A 25,987-nucleotide genomic window follows, 5' to 3' on the forward strand; every position below is an offset into this window, starting at 1 on the left:
CCTATCCCAGCTGCATTCAGGTGTAAGGCGGGGTACAGATACACAGACAACATTTACACTCACATTGTCAAACTAGGGCCTATTTAGTGTTGGCAATCAGCCTATCCACATAACACACAATTAATAAATAACAGTTTATGATCAAAATCCATAATAAATGTCTAAGGTAACTGTAACCGCGGAAAGACAAATAAGAAATGTGTCTTCATAATGGCCGAGTTAACACAAATAACAACCAGAAGCAGCTTTTGTCAACCAAAAGTCAACGTTAACAACTGTCACCAAAACATGTATGATGAAATGTGAGCAATATAAATAATCTGGATGTAAGCAAGTCAATTAATAAGCCTCTGATCTTGAATATCTCACCTGTAAAGGGTGAACTTGCTTCTACAGTAAGCCAGGATATAATGTACACCGACACATAATAGGTATGCAGGGAAGAAAAACTGCAAGCTTATATAGATATATTTGTGAGGATGCAATGATAATTAGGTTTTAAGACATTCATATATACTGTATATGTATATATATATATATATATATATATATATATATATGTATATATATATATAAAATAAAAATGTATGTTAAGCTATAGTTACTCGTACAACACCGATTATACACATGCCTAAAAAACCCCACCAGCAAAAGCTATGCTTACTGAATAACTGCAACTAAAAGTAAAACAAGCCAAATTTTCATACCTCAGGGGAGCCTTGAATATCTCCAAACATCTCATCAAAGTCAGAAGGACTTTTCCTCAGAGTCTGGTCAGCAGGCAGCGTGTTGTCATTGTAAGAAGACACAAACTTAAAGTCACTGGTTCTAGAACCTGTTGTCAAGTAGGCGTCATAGTTGTAGGTGCTGCGTAAAGTTCCTGTGCCGTCAACATCTGCGTAATTAGGAGGCAGATACGCGCTGGGGATGGCAACTGCTCCATCAAACAACAGTCTGGGCTTTCTCCTGCGACAAAACCTCACACCCAGGACGATGATGATGAAGGTCAGAAAGAAGGTGGACACAGACACCAGCGCGATGATCAGATAAGACGTCAGTTTGGAATTCTTCTCCTCATAAGAAATGTCCTTCAGGTCTGGCACCTCAGCCAAGTTGTCAGAAATAAGTAAATACATGGAGCAGGTGGCAGAGAGAGGGGGCTGTCCGTTATCTTTCACTGCCACAATCAGGTTCTGTTTCATGCTGTCAGATTCAGAAATGTCCCGCTGGGTCCTGATCTCTCCACTGTGGAGACCAATGGTGAAAAGTCCCGGATCAGTGGACTTGACTATATGATAGGACAGCCAGGCGTTCTGTCCAGAGTCTGCGTCCACCGCTATCACTTTGGACACCACAGAGCCTCCGTGTGCAGCTTTGGGGACCAGCTCTGTCATGAAGGAGTTACCCTCTGGGGAGGGGTACAGTATCTGAGGAGAGTTGTCATTCACATCCGATATGAACACACTGACGCTCACGTTGCTGCTCAGCGGAGGAGAACCGTTGTCTCTGGCCATGACGTGGACTTTAAAACTCCTCAAGTGTTCATAATCAAATGACCTGACAGCGTGGATCACACCTGTGTCTCCGTTAACAGACACATAGGAGGACACCGGGGCACCGTTCACATCAGCAGCTAACAGAGAATAAATCACGGTACCGTTCTGTCTCCAGTCAGGGTCTTGAGCACTAACGGAACATAAAGTGGAGCCAGCTTTGTTATTTTCACTCACATATGCACTGTAGGACTGTTCCTCAAACACAGGTGGGTTGTCGTTGATGTCTGCTACAGATAAGTGAAGACTTTTAGAGGAGGACAGAGGAGGAGAGCCCTCGTCAGTGGCACTGATTGTAATGTTGTAATCAGACACTAGTTCACGGTCCAGTTGTCCAGTAGTCACCAGAGAATAATAGTTTTTAATAGAAGGAACTAACTTAAAGGGGACATTTTGTTGAATGGAGCAGCGGACTTGTCCGTTCTTCTCAGAGTCTCTGTCCTGAACATTAATGATGCCCACCTCTGTACCAGGTGACACATTCTCTGGTACTGGATTAGACAGTGACTTTAAATTAATCACAGGAGCGTTGTCATTTACATCGCTGATTGAAATAATCACTTTTGCATAGGATGACAGTCCTAATCCGTCTTTGGCTTTCACGCGTATCTCATAAGATGTTCTAGATTCATAATCAATAGTTCCGATGACTCCTATTGCCCCGTTTTTACGATCAATACTGAATATTTTCCTCACATCTTCTGTAACATGACCGAAATCATAACTGACTTCTCCATTCACCCCTTCATCAGCATCAGTAGCACTAACATGAATCACTATTGTATCAGGAGGAGAGTTTTCAGGCAGACTGGCTTTATAAACAGCTTGGCTGAACACTGGTACATTATCATTAGCATCCAGCACAGTGACGTGTATGACTACTGTACCTGATCTCTGAGGAGAGCCGCCATCTAAAGCTGTGAGAAGCAAATCCATCTCATTTTGTTTTTCACGGTCCAGTTCTTTATCAAGAACTAATTCTATTGTGTTTCCACTGACAGCAAGAACGAAATTATCATTTTTTCTAAGCATATATTGTTGAATTGAATTTTGTCCTATGTCTGCATCGTGCCCCTCTTCTATAACAAAACGAGCTCCTTTGATGGCTGACTCATGTATCTCTAAATTAATCAAGTCATCATTAAACATTGGAGCGTTATCATTAACGTCTTGAATATGCAGATTAATTCGATGAAGCTCCAGAGGATTCTCCAGCACGACCTCATGTTTTAGGACACATGAAGCTTTGTCTCCACAAAGATCCTCTCGGTCAATCCTGTCGGCGACAATCAGCTCTCCGCTTTTCATGTTTAGATCACAATAACGTTTGTTGCTCCCCTCGGCGTCAATGCGGGCTTTTCTTGCAGACAGTGCGCTCGTCTCCAGTCCGAGATCCTTGGCTAAATTCCCAATAACAGATCCTCGTCTCATCTCCTCAGGAAAGGAAAAGCTCACGTCTCCATATGCAGAATGCACCAACAAGAGGAGAAAAAAAAAGGTGTGCAAGTTAAACAAAGATGGTTTAAAATCCATCATGGACGTCTTCCTAACACAGTGTAGAATCACACAATGTGGTCTACAAAAAAATACTGACATGAGAACAGAACGTAAGTCCACAATGAAAGAAAAAAGGGCGTTCATCAATTTAAAGACGTGGTCTACTGCGCCACCGTGAGTATGGTTTGATAGCAACACCGACAAAATAATATGTATTTAAATTATTCAACCAACTACATCGATACAATAAAACCTACAAATAACGTTATTAGCACCAAATATTTTATAAAATCAATACATCAAAAATATGTTGATGGTTTAAATGCTTTAAAGAGTCTTTTTTTTGCCCTACACCAAAATAGAATAATGACTATTGGCCTCATCATTAATGTACATAAGCACATAAAAAGTCATCGGGAAAATTCTGCATAATAAATTTGAGGAATCATTTACCTCAATAGCATCAACATGTTTTTTTTTTAAAGATATATAAAAGTTACACATGATCAGATCAAATAAATCAACTATTGCATAACAACAACATTAAAAGACTGTTAATGACTTGACATTCAACTAGTTTTGTCTTATGTGTGAACCACTTTGAAAAGAAAAGTTGAAATCACAATGTAATGTGCGCTTTAGTAACTTAACAGATATATAAATACAGTGGGTTTGATAATTAAATCATTGTTAAACATTAAAAGCAGCGTTTATAAAGTTTGTCTGTATTAAATTACAACAACGTTCTAAACCAGTAATAAACCCTAGTCCTACCCAGTTATACCATGAATTGATTAACGTGGACCCCGACTTAAACAAGTTGAAAAACTTATTGGGGTGTTACCATTTAGTGGTCAATTGTATGGAATATGTACTGTGTTGTGCAATCTACTAATAAAAGTATCAATCAATCAATCAATCAAAACCCACATATAACAGCATTGTTTTTATTCTTTTTGTAATATTTCTCTATTTTGTTTCCTTTTAAACCCCCATTATTTACTTATTACTTTTTTCTTTAAATTGATCTCAACTCTCTACAGTGCTGCTGGAATTTTAATTTTCCTGAAGGAACTCTCCTGAAGGAATCAATAAAGTACTATCTATCTATCTAGCTAGCAAAATGAATGCTTTGTAATGCTCAAGCTGATAAATGATTTACATTTAATATATACATCAAGCACTGCGATGAGGTGGCAACATTGTCCAGGGTGTACACCGCCTTCCGCCCGATTGTAGCTGAGATAGGCACCAGCGCCCCCTGCCACCCCAAAAAGGGAATACGCGGTAGAACATGGATGGATGGATGGATATACATCAAGCAATCAATCAATGTTTTTATATATAAAGCTGCTGCAAACCCACAGCACAGGTGACATTCCTCTTGCCAAATAGTGAAACATGTAAATGAAAAAAAACTGGACCGCTAAAAACAATGGGAACTTGATCCCAAAAAGTTATATTGAGTTACTAGCATGTATAAAAGATAAAGGCTGCCCATACTGTCGAGTGGTAAACCTGCAGTATTTGTTAAATGTGTTTTTTCATGTCACTGATATTAAAAAGTGACATGGTGATTGACAATGGGTGCATGAGTCCAAGGGAAACAGGTGCGTGACATGACAGGTGAAAGCTAATGAGTTGTCATGGTGACAAAAACTAACAAAAGTGCACAATGAGTCCGCATCCAAACAGAACGTGACCACAAAACATGAGAGTTATGAGCTTAGGTCATACAGTATATTAGTGAGTCTATGTCATACAGTATATTAGTGAGTCTATGTCATACAGTATATTAGTGAGTCTATGTCATACAGTATATTAGTGAGTCTATGTCATACAGTATATTAGTGAGTCTATGTCATACAGTATATTAGTGAGCCTATGTCATACAGTATATTAGTGAGTCTATGTCATACAGTATATTAGTGAGTCTATGTCATACAGTATATTAGTGAGTCTATGTCATACAGTATATTAGTGAGTCTATGTCATACAGTATATTAGTGAGTCTATGTCATACAGTATATTAGTGAGTCTATGTCATACAGTATATTAATGAGTCTATGTCATACAGTATATTAGTGAGTCTATGTCATACAGTATATTAGTGAGTCTATGTCATACAGTATATTAGTGAGTCTATGTCATACAGTATATTAGTGAGCCTATGTCATACAGTATATTAGTGAGTCTATGTCATACAGTATATTAGTGAGCCTATGTCATACAGTATATTAGTGAGCCAGTGTCATACAGTATATTAGTGAGCCTATGTCATACAGTATATTAGTGAGTCTATGTCATACAGTATATTAGTGAGTCTATGTCATACAGTATATTAGTGAGCCAGTGTCATACAGTATATTAGTGAGCCTATGTCATACAGTATATTAGTGAGCCTATGTCATACAGTATATTAGTGAGTCTATGTCATACAGTATATTAATGAGTCTATGTCATACAGTATATTAGTGAGTCTATGTCATACAGTATATTAATGAGTCTATGTCATACAGTATATTAGTGAGTCTATGTCATACAGTATATTAGTGAGTCTATGTCATACAGTATATTAGTGAGTCTATGTCATACAGTATATTAGTGAGCCTATGTCATACAGTATATTAGTGAGCCAGTGTCATACAGTATATTAGTGAGCCTATGTCATACAGTATATTAGTGAGTCTATGTCATACAGTATATTAGTGAGTCTATGTCATACAGTATATTAGTGAGCCAGTGTCATACAGTATATTAGTGAGCCTATGTCATACAGTATATTAGTGAGCCTATGTCATACAGTATATTAGTGAGTCTATGTCATACAGTATATTAGTTTCACCTTGTAAATTGTAATTGCTAAAATGAACAAACCTCTGCACGATATTCAAATTGTTTGCCTTTCAACTGTAAATGCAGACCACAAAACTTGTCACTGTTACTCAACATGTACACATTGCCCAATACTTTCTTTATCAAAATTATACTGTATTTATATTGTAAACTGTACTTCTGACATCCAAAACACCATTCATTTTCGGTAATGTAAGTGTACCCCGAGAGGGACAAGAGGTACAAAATGGATAATGTAAGACTAACCCAGAAAGGCGTTTTTTAACTTATGTAGGCTAGAAACAATGTCTATTACCTAAAGATAATTAGGAATCATGACAAAGAACGTCATGACATTTTCATTAGGATGCATCAGAAACTTTTGCAACCAATTCTACAAAAAATAAAACACGGAAATCTTCTCACAGACAGACAGCAGTCAGGATTTTCCCCAACATTACATGCAAATTGTGATTTTTGCAGATACAGTAAGTCAGAAAAAATAAATAAAATCGTATATATATATATATATATATATATATATTTTTTTTTTTTTACAGTTGTGATCAAAATTTTTCAACACCCACACAATTTTGGTGTTTCAGCAAGTTGGACATTTATTCCGTATTTTGTTTATAGTCATATCAAATAAAGATGCGTCAAATAGACAAATGCAACTTAAATTGTAACACTGTATTCTACAAAATACCAAAAAAGGACATTTTTCTTAATATCTCATTGACAAAATGATTCAACCCCCTAGTTCCATGCATCTTTAGTACTTAGTAGAACACCCTTTGGCAGTAATGACATCCTTCAAAGGTGATACATAAGCGGACACAAGCTTCTTGCAAGCATCTACAGGTATTTTAGCCCATTCCTCTTGGGCAAAGGCCTCCAGTTCATTCATATTCTTGGGCTTGCGTGCTGCAACTGCCTTCTTCAAGTCCCACCAATAATTCACTGGTTGTAGAACCGGTTGTCAAACAGGAGTTATAGTTGTAGGTGCAGCCTAAAGTTCCTATGCCGTCAACATCTGTATTAGGGCGAGACTTGCTGGTAGTTATCTTAAACCACAAGTGATGAGCGCATTTCTTTTGAGACAACACATACAATCTGTTTTTTAAGTCAACTATTGAATAGTAAATCAACATCCAAGAAAATCTGATTGAGAGCTTTCAGATTGGACCTATTGAATATCTGTGCAGAGTCAAGGTACACATGTAGAGGAGACACCATATATTAACAACCAATTAGTACAGCATGACACCTAAAATTCATGAACGACCATAATTGTTGTGTGCATTAAATGGATATAAAATCTTTAGATTGCAACCAATGTGCATGTCAACTACTGAACTGTATTCTTACAACAAAACACAGAAAGAAAAGTATCCATTAAAAAAACACCAAAGCTACACAAATAAATGCAGACAGAACTTGTCACCATTACTCTAAACTGAGGAACATAAATTCCAAGATTATATTGATCAACGTTATACTGTATTTATATTGTAAATAAGTCATGCGATATCTACACTGTATAACACAATTTATTTCAATCAATGTAAGACTAACTCATATTGTAACAAGATGACATGCTGTACACATAAAAACAAACTATTACCCAAAGACAATAAGAAATCATGACAAACAACATCTTGTTATGATCATTACTTACTTTGCAACAGAATCTGTTGCAGCTAATTCTACCCAAAAAAACAAGATATCTTTTTTTTTTCTTTCAAAGACAAACATGACTGATAAATGAATTAGGGTGTGGATGCATCCATGATTGTTCTATCACTAATGCGAATTGTGTATTTGCATTTACAGTTAGTCTTAACAGCTACTAGGTGCTGTTAGAAAATACAGACATGACAAATTATGTTTGTAAAAAGAAACAATGACTAAGTGAATCAGGCAAAACAAATCTATCTTTGAGAAATGGGAATTCAATGAGAGGGATTATACGTCTGAATACAATTATAAACTATTAGAAAACCATGCAATACAAGTCCATGAGATGGCCTAAAGTTTCACTTTACATGAACAACAACCAGTTTAACTATGTCTGGACAAAAACCCAAAACAGCATATGGATAAAAATGATTAATTTGAGGGAAATGAAATGAAACATATATTCATACCTCAGGGGAGCCTTGAGTATCTCCAAACATCTCATCAAAGTCAGAAGGACTTTTCCTCAGAGTCTGGTCAGCAGGCAGCGTGTTGTCATTGTAAGAAGACACAAACTTAAAGTCACTGGTTCTAGAACCTGTTGTCAAGTAGGCGTCATAGTTGTAGGTGCTGCGTAAAGTTCCTGTGCCGTCAACATCTGCGTAATTAGGAGGCAGATACGCGCTGGGGATGGCAACTGCTCCATCAAACAACAGTCTGGGCTTTCTCCTGCGACAAAACCTCACACCCAGGACGATGATGATGAAGGTCAGAAAGAAGGTGGACACAGACACCAGCGCGATGATCAGATAAGACGTCAGTTTGGAATTCTTCTCCTCATAAGAAATGTCCTTCAGTTCTGGCACCTCAGCCAAGTTGTCAGAAATAAGTAAATACATGGAGCAGGTGGCAGAGAGAGGGGGCTGTCCGTTATCTTTCACTGCCACAATCAGGTTCTGTTTCATGCTGTCAGATTCAGAAATGTCCCGCTGGGTCCTGATCTCTCCACTGTGGAGACCAATGGTGAAAAGTCCCGGATCAGTGGACTTGACTATATGATAGGACAGCCAGGCGTTCTGTCCAGAGTCTGCGTCCACCGCTATCACTTTGGACACCACAGAGCCTCCGTGTGCAGCTTTGGGGACCAGCTCTGTCATGAAGGAGTTACCCTCTGGGGAGGGGTACAGTATCTGAGGAGAGTTGTCATTCACATCCGATATGAACACACTGACGCTCACGTTGCTGCTCAGCGGAGGAGAACCGTTGTCTCTGGCCATGACGTGGACTTTAAAACTCCTCAAGTGTTCATAATCAAATGACCTGACAGCGTGGATCACACCTGTGTCTCCGTTAACAGACACATAGGAGGACACCGGGGCACCGTTCACCTCAGCAGCTAACAGAGAATAAATCACGGTACCGTTCTGTCTCCAGTCGGGGTCTCGAGCACTAACGGAACATAAAGTAGAGCCAGCTTTGTTATTTTCACTCACATATGCGCTGTAGGACTGTTCCTCAAACACAGGTGGGTTGTCGTTGATGTCTGCTACAGATAAGTGAAGACTTTTAGAGGAGGACAGAGGAGGAGAGCCCTCGTCAGTGGCACTGATTGTAATGTTGTAATCAGACACTAGTTCACGGTCCAGTTGTCCAGTAGTCACCAGAGAATAATAGTTTTTAATAGAAGGAACTAACTTAAAAGGGACATTTTGTTGAATGGAGCAGCGGACTTGTCCGTTCTTCTCCGAGTCTCTGTCCTGAACATTAATGATGCCCACCTCTGTACCAGGTGACACATTCTCTGGTACTGGATTAGACAGTGACTTTAAATTAATCACAGGAGCGTTGTCATTTACATCAGTAATTAAAATTATGACTTTTGCATATGAAGACAGTCCTAATCCGTCTTTGGCTTTCACACGTATTTCATAAGATGTTCTAAATTCATAATCAACGGTTCCGATGACTCCTATTGCACCCATTTTTCGATCAATATTGAATAACTTCTCCACATCTTCTGTAACATGTCCAAAATCATAACTGACTTCTCCATTCACTCCTTCATCAGCATCAGTAGCACTAACATGAATCACTATTGTGTCAGGAGGAGAGTTTTCAGGCAGACTGGCTTTATAAACAGCTTGGCTGAACACTGGTACATTATCATTAGCATCCAGCACAGTGACGTGTATGACTACTGTACCTGATCTCTGAGGAGAGCCGCCATCTAAAGCTGTGAGAAGCAAATTCATCTCATTTTGTTTTTCACGGTCGAGTTCTTTATCAAGAACTAATTCTATTGTGTTTCCACTGACAGCAAGAACGAAATTATCATTCTTTCTTAGGCTGTATTGTTGAATTGAATTTTGTCCTATGTCTGCATCGTGCCCCTCTTCTATCACAAAACGAGCTCCTTTGTCGGCTGATTCACGTATCTCTAAATTAATTACGGTGTCTTTAAACATTGGTGCGTTATCATTAATATCTTGAACGTGCAGATTAATTCGATGAAGCTCCAGAGGATTCTCCAGCACGACCTCATGTTTTAGGACACATGAAGCTTTGTCTCCACAAAGATCCTCTCGGTCAATCCTGTCGGCGACAATCAGCTCTCCGCTTTTCATGTTTAGATCACAATAACGTTTGTTGCTCCCCTCGGCGTCAATGCGGGCTTTTCTTGCAGACAGTGCGCTCGTCTCCAGTCCGAGATCCTTGGCTAAATTCCCAATAACATATCCTCGTTTCGTCTCCTCAGGAAAGGAAAAGCTCACGTCTCCATATGCAGAATGCACCAAAAAGAGGAAAAAATAAAAGGTGCGCCGGTGAAAAAAAGATGGTTTAAAATCCATCATGGACGTCCTCCTAACACGCTGTAGAACAATACAATGTGGTCTACAAAATCACTGACATCAGACCAGAACGTTAGTCCACGGTGAAAGAAAGAAGGGCGTTCATCGGTTTGAAAACTGGTCTATTGCGCCATCGTGAGTATGATTTGATGTATCTACCATTTCTTGTACTTACCTAACAAACTCAAGCAACACTTTTAAACAAACATGTCTTGCACCAAATATTGTTTAAATAAAAAAAAAAAACGTTATTCAATATATGTAACTGCATCTAATGTAAGCTACATATAAACTAAGAGACACGATTCATATTCCTGAGCGTAAAAGGACGCAGTAAAAATATGCGCATATTCATCAACATTGTAAACACACATATAATTATATCAATCGTATTTGTGATCATCAATACCAGTAGTGAAATACTTTTTTACAAAGCTTTTTATAATAAAATAAATAGCCATGGACTAGATGTGGACTGTATCTGCATTATATCAATGATATATGCAGCACAAATATGTACAATAAAAAACATATTTTTTGTTCAGTTTGAATTAAATGGCATCGGCTAACCAGCCCAATTTCATTACAGTAGAATAAAACATTGAGTATATTTGTTTGATTATAATAAAAAAAATATTCGTATACAATTGATTTACATGTATACTGAGGTTTTAAATAATCGATCAATACATTAAAATGAAATTCATATGTTTTAAGCAATTGGACAATTATACAATACAAGCACACTTTTGAATTACTCAGGAAATAATTACATTTTTCATGAACTCAGATGTGAAATTCCGTTTTTTTTATTATTATGATTTTGTGATCTGTATAGAATAATCACTTATAAATAACATTAAAATTAAGTGGATATAAAAGTGAACTCAAATGCATATGGCAGGGGTCAGGAACCTTTTTGGCTGAGAGAGCCATGAAAGCCAACTATTTCAAAATGTATTTCCGTGAAAGCCATATAATATTTTTTTTAACACTGAATACAACTAAATACGCGCATTTTTAAGTAAGAACAACATTTTTAGAATATAATAAGTCTCTTATTCGTTTTATTAACATTGTTATTCTAAAGCTAACCAATAAAAATAGAATATGTTTTACCATTAATGCGACTTCTTTAACAGGTGCGATTGAAAATGGATGGTTGGATTAAAATGCATGATAATGTTTTATATTTTCAATCAATGCAATCAATCAATGTTTATTTATATAGCCCTAAATCACAAATGTCTCAAAGGACTGCACAAATCATTACGACTACAACATCCTCGGAAGAACCCACAAAAGGGCAAGGAAAACTCACACCCAGTGGGCAGGGAGAATCCACATCCAGTGGGACGCCAGTGACAATGCTGACTATGAGAAACCTTGGAGAGGACCTCAGATGTGGGCAACCCCCCACCCTCTAGGGGACCGAAAGCAATGGATGTCGAGCGGGTCCAACATGATATTTAAACCATATTTAAACATAAAACAATTATCACATTTTATTTGTCCTCTGAGTGAAATCACCTTATTTTTAACTATCATCAAAAATGTATACACATGTAAGTTTGAGCTTTTACTTTGCAAAGTCGAGGTAGGTAAGGCACTGCAAATACCCCTTGATTAGTACTACTTAACACCAAAACTTAATTTATGACCATATTTGTTAGATGTACATTCATAAAATCAGACTGCAAGTGAAGTGTGAATTCTTAAAATCAGACTGAAATCACTGCATGTGTCAATGAAATAAATGTAAAACAACACTACAATTAAATTCTCCTTTAAAAAGTATCGGTTGACGTAGAAACACAAACACAGACAAAACTATGTCACCATCACTCTGCAGTAAGACAATGAACAAGATTCTGTTGATCAATGACTACTGCTGACTACTCATGTGACATCCAAAACAGAATGGACTTTAGCCAATGGAGAGTTTACCATGAATTGACTTAAACAAGTTGAAAAACTTATTGGGGTGTTACTATTTAGTGGTCAATTGTACGGAATATGTACTGTACTGTGCAATCTACTAATAAAAGTTCCAATCAATCAAATCAATCACAAGTTGACACGAGAAAGGAATCTTGCCACAGGCTGTGAAAAACAACAACATTTCTCTCCGAAGTAAAAATGATCGGAAGCCATGATATCCAACACCTGCATCATCATTAGCTTGCATCAAAACATACTGCATCCAATTCAAAACTTAAAAGTAAACACTACATATTCCGCTTCACAAAGACAGACATGAGCGATGCAATTCACGGATAAAAAAATACATTTCCCAACACATAATATAAAACAAAAGCTATATTATTGTAAGAAATAGTAGAATAATTCCAGCCATGATAACTAACACAATTATTAATTGATTAAATCATTGATATATTCCATTTGTAAATAATTATGATTGAAATCCATACTAAAATGGGATTAATAAAATATGAAAATTACAAAACAATCTCAGTAGAAATGTGTGTCACTAAAGATGGACATGGAATATATTTTAGTAAAATAGTCAAATTGACTACTCTACGTCTAAGTATGTCTTTAATTGCATGTCTAAGTATTGCACAACAGAACACAGCACGGACATCTTGGCAAATCAAAGCAAAGCATCCATCAATAAGTGTAGGCCGATTCATTCAAACAACACCCAATAAGCGGGCTCGAAAAAACACAAAGAGCTTGCATGAGTGTTTGTATTTGGTAAAATTAAATCATGTTCATACCTCAGGGGAGCCTTGAGTGTCTCCAAACATCTCATCAAAGTCAGAAGGACTTTTCCTCAGAGTCTGGTCAGCAGGCAGCGTGTTGTCATTGTAAGAAGACACAAACTTAAAGTCACTGGTTCTAGAACCTGTTGTCAAGTAGGCGTCATAGTTGTAGGTGCTGCGTAAAGTTCCTGTGCCGTCAACATCTGCGTAATTAGGAGGCAGATACGCGCTGGGGATGGCAACTGCTCCATCAAACAACAGTCTGGGCTTTCTCCTGCGACAAAACCTCACACCCAGGACGATGATGATGAAGGTCAGAAAGAAGGTGGACACAGACACCAGCGCGATGATCAGATAAGACGTCAGTTTGGAATTCTTCTCCTCATAAGAAATGTCCTTCAGTTCTGGCACCTCAGCCAAGTTGTCAGAAATAAGTAAATACATGGAGCAGGTGGCAGAGAGAGGGGGCTGTCCGTTATCTTTCACTGCCACAATCAGGTTCTGTTTCATGCTGTCGGATTCAGAAATGTCCCGCTGGGTCCTGATCTCTCCACTGTGGAGACCAATGGTGAAAAGTCCCGGATCAGTGGACTTGACTATATGATAGGACAGCCAGGCGTTCTGTCCAGAGTCTGCGTCCACCGCTATCACTTTGGACACCACAGAGCCTCCGTGTGCAGCTTTGGGGACCAGCTCTGTCATGAAGGAGTTACCCTCTGGGGAGGGGTACAGTATCTGAGGAGAGTTGTCATTCACATCCGATATGAACACACTGACGCTCACGTTGCTGCTCAGCGGAGGAGAACCGTTGTCTCTGGCCATGACGTGGACTTTAAAACTCCTCAAGTGTTCATAATCAAATGACCTGACAGCGTGGATCACACCTGTGTCTCCGTTAACAGACACATAGGAGGACACCGGGGCACCGTTCACCTCAGCGGCTAACAGAGAATAAATCACAGTACCGTTCTGTCTCCAGTCGGGGTCTCGAGCACTAACGGAACATAAAGTGGAGCCAGCTTTGTTATTTTCACTCACATATGCACTGTAGGACTGTTCCTCAAACACAGGTGGGTTGTCGTTGATGTCTGCTACAGATAAGTGAAGACTTTTAGAGGAGGACAGAGGAGGAGAGCCCTCGTCAGTGGCACTGATTGTAATGTTGTAATCAGACACTAGTTCACGGTCCAGTTGTCCAGTAGTCACCAGAGAATAATAGTTCTTAATAGAAGGAACTAACTTAAAGGGAACATTTTGTTGAATGGAGCAGCGGACTTGTCCGTTCTTCTCAGAGTCTCTGTCCTGAACATTAATGATGCCCACCTCTGTACCAGGTGACACATCTTCTGGCACTGGATTAGACAGTGACTTTAAATTAATCACAGGAGCGTTGTCATTTACGTCAGTAATTAAAATTATGACTTTTGCATATGAAGACAGTCCTAATCCATCTTTGGCTTTCACACGTATTTCATAAGATGTTCTAAATTCATAATCAACGGTTCCGATGACTCCTATTGCACCCATTTTTCGATCCATATTGAATAGTTTCTCCACATCTTCTGTAACATGTCCAAAATCATAACTCACTTCTCCATTCACTCCTTCATCAGCATCAGTAGCACTAACATGAATCACTATTGTGTCAGGAGGAGAGTTTTCAGGCAGACTGGCTTTATAAACAGCTTGGCTGAACACTGGTACATTATCATTAGCATCCAGCACAGTGACGTGTATGACTACTGTACCTGATCTCTGAGGAGAGCCGCCATCTAAAGCTGTGAGAAGCAAATTCATCTCATTTTGTTTTTCACGGTCAAGTTCTTTATCAAGAACTAATTCTATTGTGTTTCCACTGACAGCAAGAACGAAATTATCATTCTTTTTTAGGCTGTATTGTTGAATTGAATTTTGTCCTATGTCTGCATCGTGCCCCTCTTCTATCACAAAACGAGCTCCTTTGATGGCTAACTCACTTATCTCTAAATTAATCACGGTGTCTTTAAACATTGGTGGGTTATCATTAACATCTTGAATATGCAAATTAATTCGATGAAGCTCCAGAGGATTCTCCAGCACGACCTCATGTTTTAGGACACATGAAGCTTTGTCTCCACAAAGATCCTCTCGGTCAATCCTGTCGGCGACAATCAGCTCTCCGCTTTTCATGTTTAGATCACAATAACGTTTGTTGCTCCCCTCGGCGTCAATGCGGGCTTTTCTTGCAGACAGTGCGCTCGTCTCCAGTCCGAGATCCTTGGCTAAATTCCCAATAACATATCCTCGTTTCGTCTCCTCAGGAAAGGAAAAGCTCACGTCTCCATATGCAGAATGCACCAAAAAGAGGAGAAAATAAAAGGTGCGCCGGTGAAAAAAAGATGGTTTAAAATCCATCATGGACGTCTTCCTAAGACGCTGTAGAACAATACAATGTGGTCTACAAAATCACTGACATGAGAACAGAACGTTAGTCCACGGTGAAAGAAAGAAGGGCGTTCATCGGTTTGAAAACTGGTCTTTTGCGCCATCGTGAGTATGATTTGATGTATCTACCATTTCTTGTAGTTACCTAACAAACTCAAGCAACACTTTTAAACAAACATGTCTTGCACCAAATATTGTTTAAATAATAAAAAAAAAAACGTTTTTCAATTTCTGTAACTGCATCTAATGTAATCTACATATAAACTAAGAGACACAATTCATATTCCTGAGCGTAAAAGGACGCAGTAAAAATATGCGTGTATTAATCTACATTGGAAACACACATATAATTATATCAATCGTATTTGTGATCATCAATACCAGTCGTGTAAGCCTATTTTAGAAAGCTTTTATAATAAAATAAATAGCCATGGACTAGATGTGGACTGTATCTGCATTATATCAATAACATATGCAGCACAAATATGTGCAATAACAAATATATGTTTTGTTCAGGGTATGAATTAAATGGCATTAGCCAACAAACACAATTTCAATACAGTAGAATAAAACATTGAGTATATATGTTTGAAGGTAGTAATAAAAAAAAGTAACTATTCATGTACAATTGATGTATACTGAGGTTTTAAATAATCAATCAATGCATTATAATGAAATTCATATGTTTTAAGCAATTGGAAAATTATACAATACAAGCACAGTTTTGAATTACTCAGGAAACAATTACATTTTTCATGAACTCAGATGTGAAATTCCGTTTTTTTTATTATTATGATTTTGTGATCTGTATAGAATAATCACTTATAAATAACATTAAAATTAAGTGGATATAAAAGTGAACTCAAATGCATATGGCAGGGGTCAGGAACCTTTTTGGCTGAGAGAGCCATGAAAGCCAACTATTTCAAAATGTATTTCCGTGAAAGCCATATAATATTTTTTTTAACACTGAATACAACTAAATGCGCGCATTTTTAAGTAAGAACAACATTTTTAGAATATAATAAGTCTCTTATTCGTTTTATTAACATTTTTATTCTAAAGCTAACCAATAAAAAATATAATATGTTTTACGTTTTATTAACATTGTTATTCTAAAGCTAACCAATAAAAAATAGAATATGTTTTACCATTAATGCGACTTCTTTAACAGGTGCGATTGAAAATGGATGGTTGGATTAAAATGCATGAGAATGTTTTATATTTTCAATCAATGCAATCAATCAATGTTTATTTATATAGCCCCAAATCACAAATGTCTCAAAGGACTGCACAAATCATTACGACTACAACATCCTCGGAAGAACCCACAAAAGGGCAAGGAAAACTCACACCCAGTGGGCAGGGAGAATCCACATCCAGTGGGACGCCAGTGACAATGCTGACTATGAGAAACCTTGGAGAGGACCTCAGATGTGGGCAACCCCCCCCCCCCCCCTCTAGGGGACCGAAAGCAATGGATGTCGAGCGGGTCTAACATGATACTGTGAAAGTTCAATCCATAGTGGCTCCAACACAGCCGCGAGAGTTCAGTTCAAAGCGGATCCAAGACAGCAGCCAGAGGCCCGTCCACAGGAAACCATCTCAAGCGGAGTTATTTTTAACACTGTGATTACCAGCGGATCTATTCATTACTTGTTGTGTTAAGCAATGTCAGCTAAGATTTATCTGAGAGCCAGATGTAGTCATCAAAAGAGCCACATCTGGCTCTAGAGCCATAGGTTCCCTACCCCAGGCATATGGCAATTATACAATGTCCTAAATATATTAATACAAACACCTGTTAAAGGTGTTTAAACCTTAAAACAACAACAACAACAAACAAAAACAACATTTTAGCATTTTAGTATGAAACCTAATTATTCTGCATTTCTAATATATGTTTCATAGCACTAACTCATATTTTTGGTGCGGGTAAACATGATTCAAGGACTTCTTTGAAAGACTGCCTATAAGAGCCACATGCAATGCCAAGATCAACCCAGAAGGTAAAATAATTTTCAGAAACACAGTCCTATGAAGCTTTTTACCACAGCAATCGCAATGATACTAAACTTCACACAAAGTGCAAACAATAATTTACAGTGGCTTAGAAAAAAAAACATTCAACCTCTTAAACTTCGCCATTTTGTCAAGTTACGACAACACACAGATATATTGTATTGGGATTGTATGCTAAAGATCAACATGTAGTAGTACACAATCGAGAATGTAAAACAAGACTTGTCTTATTACTATTTTAGAACTGTGGACCAGCTCTATACTCTGGGCAGGGTTCTTGAGGGTGCATGGGAGTTTGCCCAACCAGTCTACATGTGCTTCGTGGACTTGGAGAAGGCATTCGACCGTGTCCCTCGGAAAGTCCTGTGGGGAGTGTTCAGAGAGTATGGGGTATCGGACTGTCTTATTGTGGCGGTCCGATCCCTGTATGATTGATTGATTGATACTTTTATTAGTAGATTGCACAGTACAGTACATATTCCGTACAATTGACCACTAAATGGTAACACCCCAATAAGTTTTTCAACTTGTTTAAGTCGGGGTCCACGTTAATCAATTCATGACACGATCAGTGTCAGAGTTTGGTCCGCATTGCCGGCAGTAAGTCGAACACGTTTCCAGTGAGGGTTGGACTCCGCCAAGGCTGTCCTTTGTCACCCATTCTGTTCATAACTTTTATGGACAGAATTTCTAGGCGCAGTCAAGGCGTTGAGGGGTTCCGGTTTGGTGACCGCAGGATTAGGTCTCTACTTTTTGCAGATGATGTGGTCCTGATGGCTTCATCTGACCGGGATCTTCAGCTCTCACTGGATCGGTTCGCAGCCGAGTGTGAAGCGACCGGAATGAGGATCAGCACCTCCAAGTCCGAGTCCATGGTTCTCGCCCGGAAAAGGGTGGAATGCCATCTCCGGGTTGGGGAGGAGACCCTGCCCCAAGTGGAGGAGTTCAAGTACCTAGGAGTCTTGTTCACGAGTGGGGGAAGAGTGGATCGTGAGATCGACAGGCGGATCGGTGCGGCGTCTTCAGTAATGCGGACGTTGTACCGATCCGTTGTGGTGAAGAAGGAGCTGAGCCGGAAGGCAAAGCTCTCAATTTACCGGTCGATCTACGTTCCCATCCTCACCTATGGTCATGAGCTTTGGGTCGTGACCGAAAGGATAAGATCACGGGTACAAGCGGCCGAAATGAGTTTCCTCCGCCGTGTGGCGGGTCTCTCCCTTAGAGATAGGGTGAGAAGCGCTGCCATCCGGGAGGAACTCAAAGTAAAGCCGCTGCTCCTTCACATCGAGAGGAGCCAGAAGAGGTGGTTCGGGCATCTGGTCAGGATGCCACCCGAACGCCTCCCTAGGGAGGTGTTTAGGGCACGTCCAACCGGTTGGAGGCCACGGGGAAGACCCAGGACACGTTGGGAAGACTATGTCTCCCGGCTGGCCTGGGAACGCCTCGGGATCCCCCGGGAAGAGCTAAATGAAGTGGCTGGGGAGAAGGAAGTCTGGGGGGGGGGGGTTGCCCACATCTGAGGTCCTCTCCAAGGTTTCTCATAGTCAGCATTGTCACTGGCGTCCCACTGGATGTGAATTCTCCCTGCCCACTGGGTGTGAGTTTTCCTTGCCCTTTTGTGGGTTCTTCCGAGGATGTTGTAGTCGTAATGATTTATGCAGTCCTTTGAGACATTTGTTTTTTGGGGCTATATAAATAAACATTGATTGATTGATTGATTGATCAAAGTCAGAAGGAGTTTTCCTCAGAGTCTGGTCAGCAGGGAGCGTGTTGTCACCACAATAACCACACATGAATATAAGTGGGTTGCAATCACGTGACTTACAGGCACGTCTGGGTTTCAGATGAAGGTCTAAGCCTCGATCAGTGCAGATTTGGTTTCGAGACACGTATAAAAGCGATCGTGAAACAAATATTTGAAATGGGATTGAGTGGATTCATACACTTAGAAAAAATATTTAAAAAAATATGTAAAGCATTTATCATCACCAAGAGGTTACTGCTACCTCACTTGCTTTGACACTCACGGTATTTAGAGAAGAACAATTGGAGGCACCTCATGTCTTTATATCTGAGGGGTCCTCAAATTAAACGTTAATCGGTGAAAGACAAAGTTGGACTTTTTTGTGCATCGCCAAGTAGAATATTTGATTGACAAAACAAGTGCCGAGCTGCTGTGACCGGGATGCTTATGAGAAAAAGGATAAGTTCATCTGCAGTTTCTTTCCTGCTACAAATATTAGTCTAATCTACAATTCATGTCTGCAGTTGTTTTTATGGTGTTAAGTTCATGTTTTGTCGTATTATTTAGCTGTATATGTCCATGTTGTTTAACATCAATCTTTGCTATAGCGATATCAAGATTCAGTATATGCTGTTGAGCGTACACAATGTTTATGAATCCAGTTTCTTAATACTATTATGGCTATTTTTGTGATGCTAACAACTATCACAAAAGATGCTATAATGTGATCATCTATTACGAACAAAGCACTGTCTTTTCTGCACAACAACAACTAAGCTTTTAGTTTATGTCATGAAAATCGACAACGAAAATACGCCGACCAACTATCCAATATTTGCTTTTAGGACTTAACATGACATTAGTTTATTTGTACAACCTAAATTGATGCGTAGCAACCAGAAAAGAACAATGATACTCATGTTATCTATTGTCCTTTCTATACCTTTAGTTCTGCTATCAAACACTACGAATGTAGTAGAGAATATACTCAATTGCAACCCAGAAAGTTTTTCACACACATCTAATGTTCAAACAAACATTTTACAAAGTAATCGCTGCAGACACAAGCGGTCCATATGTATTCCACAAAATAATGAAGGTGATATTTTTAAGAGCCATTTCCTACAACGCACTTTCATTTTTTCCTGACTTTAGAACCTTTATGAGCCACTTCTTTTCGGATTATATGAAAGCTATTTCCTATCTCTCTATTTGAACGACATGAACACCCAAGAAGAGAACAGCAATGCAGCATTTTCTGCACAAACTCTAACCTCACTCTCACTTGTTTTATTCCTACACTCAAGCTGATTAATCATCGTGTCAACTACGCTGTGGAGGAAAAAAATAATGTGAAGTTATATCCAAAGCTTCTATACTAAAACAAATCACCAATTAATTTCAATTAAACTTTTTGGATAGTTTGCCTCACCCACAAGTGAATGGAGACCAACCATATTTAAACATAAAACAATTATCACATTTTATTTGTCTTCTGAGTGAAATCACCTTATTTTTAACTATCATCAAAAATGTATACACATGTAAGTTTGAGCTTTTACTTTGCAAAGTCGAGGTAGGTAAGGCACTGCAAATAACCCTTGATTAGTACTACTTAACACCAAAACTTCATTTATGACCATATTTGTTAGATGTACATTCATAAAATCAGACTGCAAGTGAAGTGTGAATTCTTAAAATCAGACTGAAATCACTGCATGTGTCAATGAAATAAATGTAAAACAACACTACAATTAAATTCTCTTTTAAAAAGTATCGGTTGACGTAGAAACACAAACGCAGACAAAAATGTGTCACTATCACTCTGCAGTAAGACAATGAACAAGATTCTGTTGATCAAGGACTACTGCTGACTACTCATGTGACATCCAAAACAGAATGTACTTTAGCCAATGGAGAGTTTACCATGAATTGACTTAAACAAGTTGAAAAACTTATTGGGGTGTTACTATTTAGTGGTCAATTGTACGGAATATGTACTGTACTGTGCAATCTACTAATAAAAGTTTCAATCAATCAAATAAATCAAAAGTTGACACGAAAAAGGCATTTTGCCAAAGGCTGTGAAAAACAACAACATTTCTCTCCAAAATAAAAATGATCGGAAGCCATGATATCCAACACCTGCATCATCATTAGCTTGCATCAAAACATACTGCATCCAATTCAAAACTTAAAAGTAAACACTACATATTCCGCTTCACAAAGACAGACATCAGCAATGCAATTCACGGATAAAAAATACATTTCCCAACACATAATATAAAACAAAAGCTATAATATTGTAGGAAATAGTAGAATAATTCCAGCCATGATAACTAACACAATTATTAATTGATTAAATCAATGATACATTCGATTTGTAAATCATTATGATTGAAATCCATACTAAAATGGGATTAATAAAATATGAAAATTACAAAACAATCTCAGTAGAAATGTGTGTCACTAAAGATGGACATGGAATATATTTTAGTAAAATAGTCAAATTGACTACTCTACGTCTAAGTATGTCTTTAATTGCATGTCTAAGTATTGCACAACAGAACACAGCACGGACATCTTGGCAAATCAAAGCAAAGCATCCATCAATAAGTGTAGGCCGATTCATTCAAACAACACCCAATAAGCGGGCTCGAAAAAACACAAAGAGCTTGCATGAGTGTTTGTATTTGGTAAAATTAAATCATGTTCATACCTCAGGGGAGCCTTGAGTGTCTCCAAACATCTCATCAAAGTCAGAAGGACTTTTCCTCAGAGTCTGGTCAGCAGGCAGCGTGTTGTCATTGTAAGAAGACACAAACTTAAAGTCACTGGTTCTAGAACCTGTTGTCAAGTAGGCGTCATAGTTGTAGGTGCTGCGTAAAGTTCCTGTGCCGTCAACATCTGCGTAATTAGGAGGCAGATACGCGCTGGGGATGGCAACTGCTCCATCAAACAACAGTCTGGGCTTTCTCCTGCGACAAAACCTCACACCCAGGACGATGATGATGAAGGTCAGAAAGAAGGTGGACACAGACACCAGCGCGATGATCAGATAAGACGTCAGTTTGGAATTCTTCTCCTCATAAGAAATGTCCTTCAGTTCTGGCACCTCAGCCAAGTTGTCAGAAATAAGTAAATACATGGAGCAGGTGGCAGAGAGAGGGGGCTGTCCGTTATCTTTCACTGCCACAATCAGGTTCTGTTTCATGCTGTCAGATTCAGAAATGTCCCGCTGGGTCCTGATCTCTCCACTGTGGAGACCAATGGTGAAAAGTCCCGGATGAGTGGACTTGACTATATGATAGGACAGCCAGGCGTTCTGTCCAGAGTCTGCGTCCACCGCTATCACTTTGGACACCACAGAGCCTCCGTGTGCAGCTTTGGGGACCAGCTCTGTCATGAAGGAGTTACCCTCTGGGGAGGGGTACAGTATCTGAGGAGAGTTGTCATTCACATCCGATATGAACACACTGACGCTCACGTTGCTGCTCAGCGGAGGAGAACCGTTGTCTCTGGCCATGACGTGGACTTTAAAACTCCTCAAGTGTTCATAATCAAATGACCTGACAGCGTGGATCACACCTGTGTCTCCGTTAACAGACACATAGGAGGACACCGGGGCACCGTTCACCTCAGCGGCTAACAGAGAATAAATCACGGTACCGTTCTGTCTCCAGTCGGGGTCTCGAGCACTAACGGAACATAAAGTGGATCCAGCTTTGTTATTTTCACTCACATATGCGCTGTAGGACTGTTCCTCAAACACAGGTGGGTTGTCGTTGATGTCTGCTACAGATAAGTGAAGACTTTTAGAGGAGGACAGAGGAGGAGAGCCCTCGTCAGTGGCACTGATTGTAATGTTGTAATCAGACACTAGTTCACGGTCCAGTTGTCCAGTAGTCACCAGAGAATAATAGTTTTTAATAGAAGGAACTAACTTAAAGGGGACATTTTGTTGAAGAGAACAGTGGACCAGTCCGTTCTTCTCAGAGTCTCTGTCCTGAACATTAATGATGCCCACCTCTGTACCAGGTGACACATTCTCTGGTACTGGATTAGACAATGATTCTAAATTTATTACAGGACTGTTGTCATTTACATCATTGATTGAAATGATAATTTTTGCATACGAGGACAGTCCTAATCCATCTTTGGCTTTCACACGTATTTCGTAAGATTTTTTAAATTCGTAATCAACATGTCCGATTACCCCTATTGCGCCCTTTTTATGATCAATACTGAATATTTTCCTCACATCTTCTGTAACATGACCAAAATCATAACTGACTTCTCCATTCACTCCTTCATCAGCATCAGTAGCACTAACATGAATCACTATTGTGTCAGGAGGAGAGTTTTCAGGCAGACTGGCTTTATAAACAGCTTGGCTGAACACTGGTACATTATCATTAGCATCCAGCACAGTGACGTGTATGACTACTGTACCTGATCTCTGAGGAGAGCCGCCATCTAAAGCTGTGAGAAGCAAATTCATCTCATTTTGTTTTTCACGGTCAAGTTCTTTATCAAGAACTAATTCTATCGTGTTACCGCTGACAGCAAGAATGAAATTATCATTCTTTTTTAGGCTGTATTGTTGAATTGAATTTTGTCCTATGTCTGCATCGTGCCCCTCTTCTATCACAAAACGAGCTCCTTTGATGGCTGACTCACTTATCTCTAAATTAATCAAGTCATCATTAAACATTGGAGCGTTATCATTAACATCTTGGATGTGTAAATTAATTTTATGTAGCTCTAGAGGATTCTGCAGCACGACCTCATGTTTTAGGACACATGAAGCTTTGTCTCCACAAAGATCCTCTCGGTCAATCCTGTCGGCGACAATCAGCTCTCCGCTTTTCATGTTTAGATCACAATAACGTTTGTTGCTCCCCTCGGCGTCAATGCGGGCTTTTCTTGCAGACAGTGCGCTCGTCTCCAGTCCGAGATCCTTGGCTAAATTCCCAATAACAGATCCTCGTCTCATCTCCTCAGGAAAGGAAAAGCTCACGTCTCCATATGCAGAATGCAACAAAAAAAGGACGAACAAAATGCACACCTGAAACGGTGTGTGCTTTGAATCCATCGTTAAAATATGGGTTAAGATTATTTGAAAAAAAAAAAAAAATCCAGCTTTCAGTGAAAATATGTAATTCTTCTTGTACGGAAATGTGGTGTGGTTCTCTTTAGAATCAGACTGCTTCTGCGCAAACGCCCTTCCACACAAAGCCGAGGGAAACACACTTTTTAATACAGTTATATACCGCCCTCTTCAGTCCATTTTAAATATCACACATACCTGCGTGTTAACAAATTAGTATTCTGTAGTTGCAATGCAAGTAAAATAAAATATGTAGATTTAAATGTATTTCCAGTATTGTCCAATTGAGTTAGGTTACAACTCGAAGTGAATTTAAAGTGAATTATATTTATATAGCGCTTTTCTCTAGTGACTCAAAGCGCTTTACATAGTGAAACCCAATATCTGTGTTACATTTAAACCAGTGTGGGTGGCACTGGGAGCAGGTGGGAAAAGAGTCTTGTCCAAGGACACAACGGCAGTGACTAGGATGGCGGAAGCGGGAATCGAACCTGCAACCCTCAAGTTGCTGGCACGGCCACTCTACCAACCGAGCTAAACTGCATATGTCAATAAATCCATGTGGCCACTAATCAATATGTAGCACAAATGCTGTCTGCCTGGTCATGTAATCAACATCAGAGCACATTTAAATGTACGAATCAGATATCCCATAAAATAGGCTTAATATTTTTTAAAGTGTATTCCTGGTCCTAACAAGGAACACAAACGCGAACTGTGCTTTGGAAGCCATTGTATACACAATACAACCTTTCCAATGATCACAAAGTACATTTTGTCATTAACCTGGATTTAATTTATGTCTTTACAAAGACACATACTGACCATTTATAAAAACGAAGGCGTAATGCAATAAAAACACTCTAAAATATTGTTGAGCATGCTTGCCCAAAGTGGGGCCCAAGTAGCAGACTTGCAGTTACTCGTGCTAAGCTGGATAACCTAAATGCCTTCCAATAAACACACAATGTATTCTATTTTAGTCAAGTTATTTCGAAATATAAACATGGTAGGCGATATGCACTAGGATTTAGCAGCTACACAACAGCTAAGGTTTATATGTGCAAAATGTTCACTTACTGAGAATACTTTATGGCAGAGATGTTTAATCTGTTGCACTGTTGGCGTCCCCTTAGAGCAGGGGTGTCCAAAGTGTGGCCCGCAGCATATTGTCGAAATAAAATCAGACAAAAAACAGTAAAAATGTAAGCATAATAAGCAAATATGGTAGCTAATTTTAATACTAATAATTAATACAAAGCAGGCACATTGTTTTGTCTGTAAATGTATCTCAGTTTTAGATACTTTTTATTTATTTATTTTTTTTTTACAAAATAAAGTATCAAAACGGCCCGCGCATGCTTTGACTCTTCAGTGTGAGGCCCTTTTTGGAAAAAATTTGGACACCCCTGCCTTAGAGAATCTCATTAGGTTAGTACCTCCCCTTGGTCCATGAAACACACTTTCTACAGCATTTTTGGCTGCTTTTTCTGCAAACTGTATTCTCTCTGTAAGAAACTGTTTTTTTGCCTGTGTTTTTTTCACTC

At 39.0% G+C, this 25,987-nt stretch overlaps 4 protein-coding genes across 4 annotated transcripts; all 4 read right to left on the reverse strand.

Moving 5' to 3' along the window:
- Positions 1-701: 701 nt before the first annotated feature.
- On the reverse strand, positions 702-3,246 carry LOC133552315 (protocadherin beta-16-like). The gene has a single exon (XM_061899538.1). The coding sequence runs from the start codon at positions 3,192-3,194 to the stop codon at positions 702-704; it is 2,493 nt and encodes an 830-aa protein (XP_061755522.1). The 5' UTR covers positions 3,195-3,246.
- A 4,364-nt stretch (positions 3,247-7,610) lies between these two features.
- Positions 7,611-10,598, reverse strand: LOC133552579 (protocadherin gamma-A11-like). Its single transcript, XM_061899849.1, has one exon. The coding sequence runs from the start codon at positions 10,415-10,417 to the stop codon at positions 8,030-8,032; it is 2,388 nt and encodes a 795-aa protein (XP_061755833.1). The 5' UTR covers positions 10,418-10,598; the 3' UTR covers positions 7,611-8,029.
- Positions 10,599-13,069: 2,471 nt separating this feature from the next.
- Positions 13,070-15,599, reverse strand: LOC133552580 (protocadherin gamma-A11-like). The gene has a single exon (XM_061899850.1). It carries the CDS (start codon positions 15,535-15,537, stop codon positions 13,150-13,152), a length of 2,388 nt encoding a protein of 795 aa, XP_061755834.1. The 5' UTR covers positions 15,538-15,599; the 3' UTR covers positions 13,070-13,149.
- Positions 15,600-22,043: 6,444 nt separating this feature from the next.
- On the reverse strand, positions 22,044-24,549 carry LOC133552581 (protocadherin gamma-A11-like). Its single transcript, XM_061899851.1, has one exon. The coding sequence runs from the start codon at positions 24,423-24,425 to the stop codon at positions 22,044-22,046; it is 2,382 nt and encodes a 793-aa protein (XP_061755835.1). The 5' UTR covers positions 24,426-24,549.
- Between the last annotated feature and the right edge of the window lie 1,438 nt (positions 24,550-25,987).

Source organism: Nerophis ophidion, linkage group LG05 (assembly GCF_033978795.1).
Source record: "Nerophis ophidion isolate RoL-2023_Sa linkage group LG05, RoL_Noph_v1.0, whole genome shotgun sequence".
Classification (NCBI taxonomy): domain Eukaryota; kingdom Metazoa; phylum Chordata; class Actinopteri; order Syngnathiformes; family Syngnathidae; genus Nerophis; species Nerophis ophidion.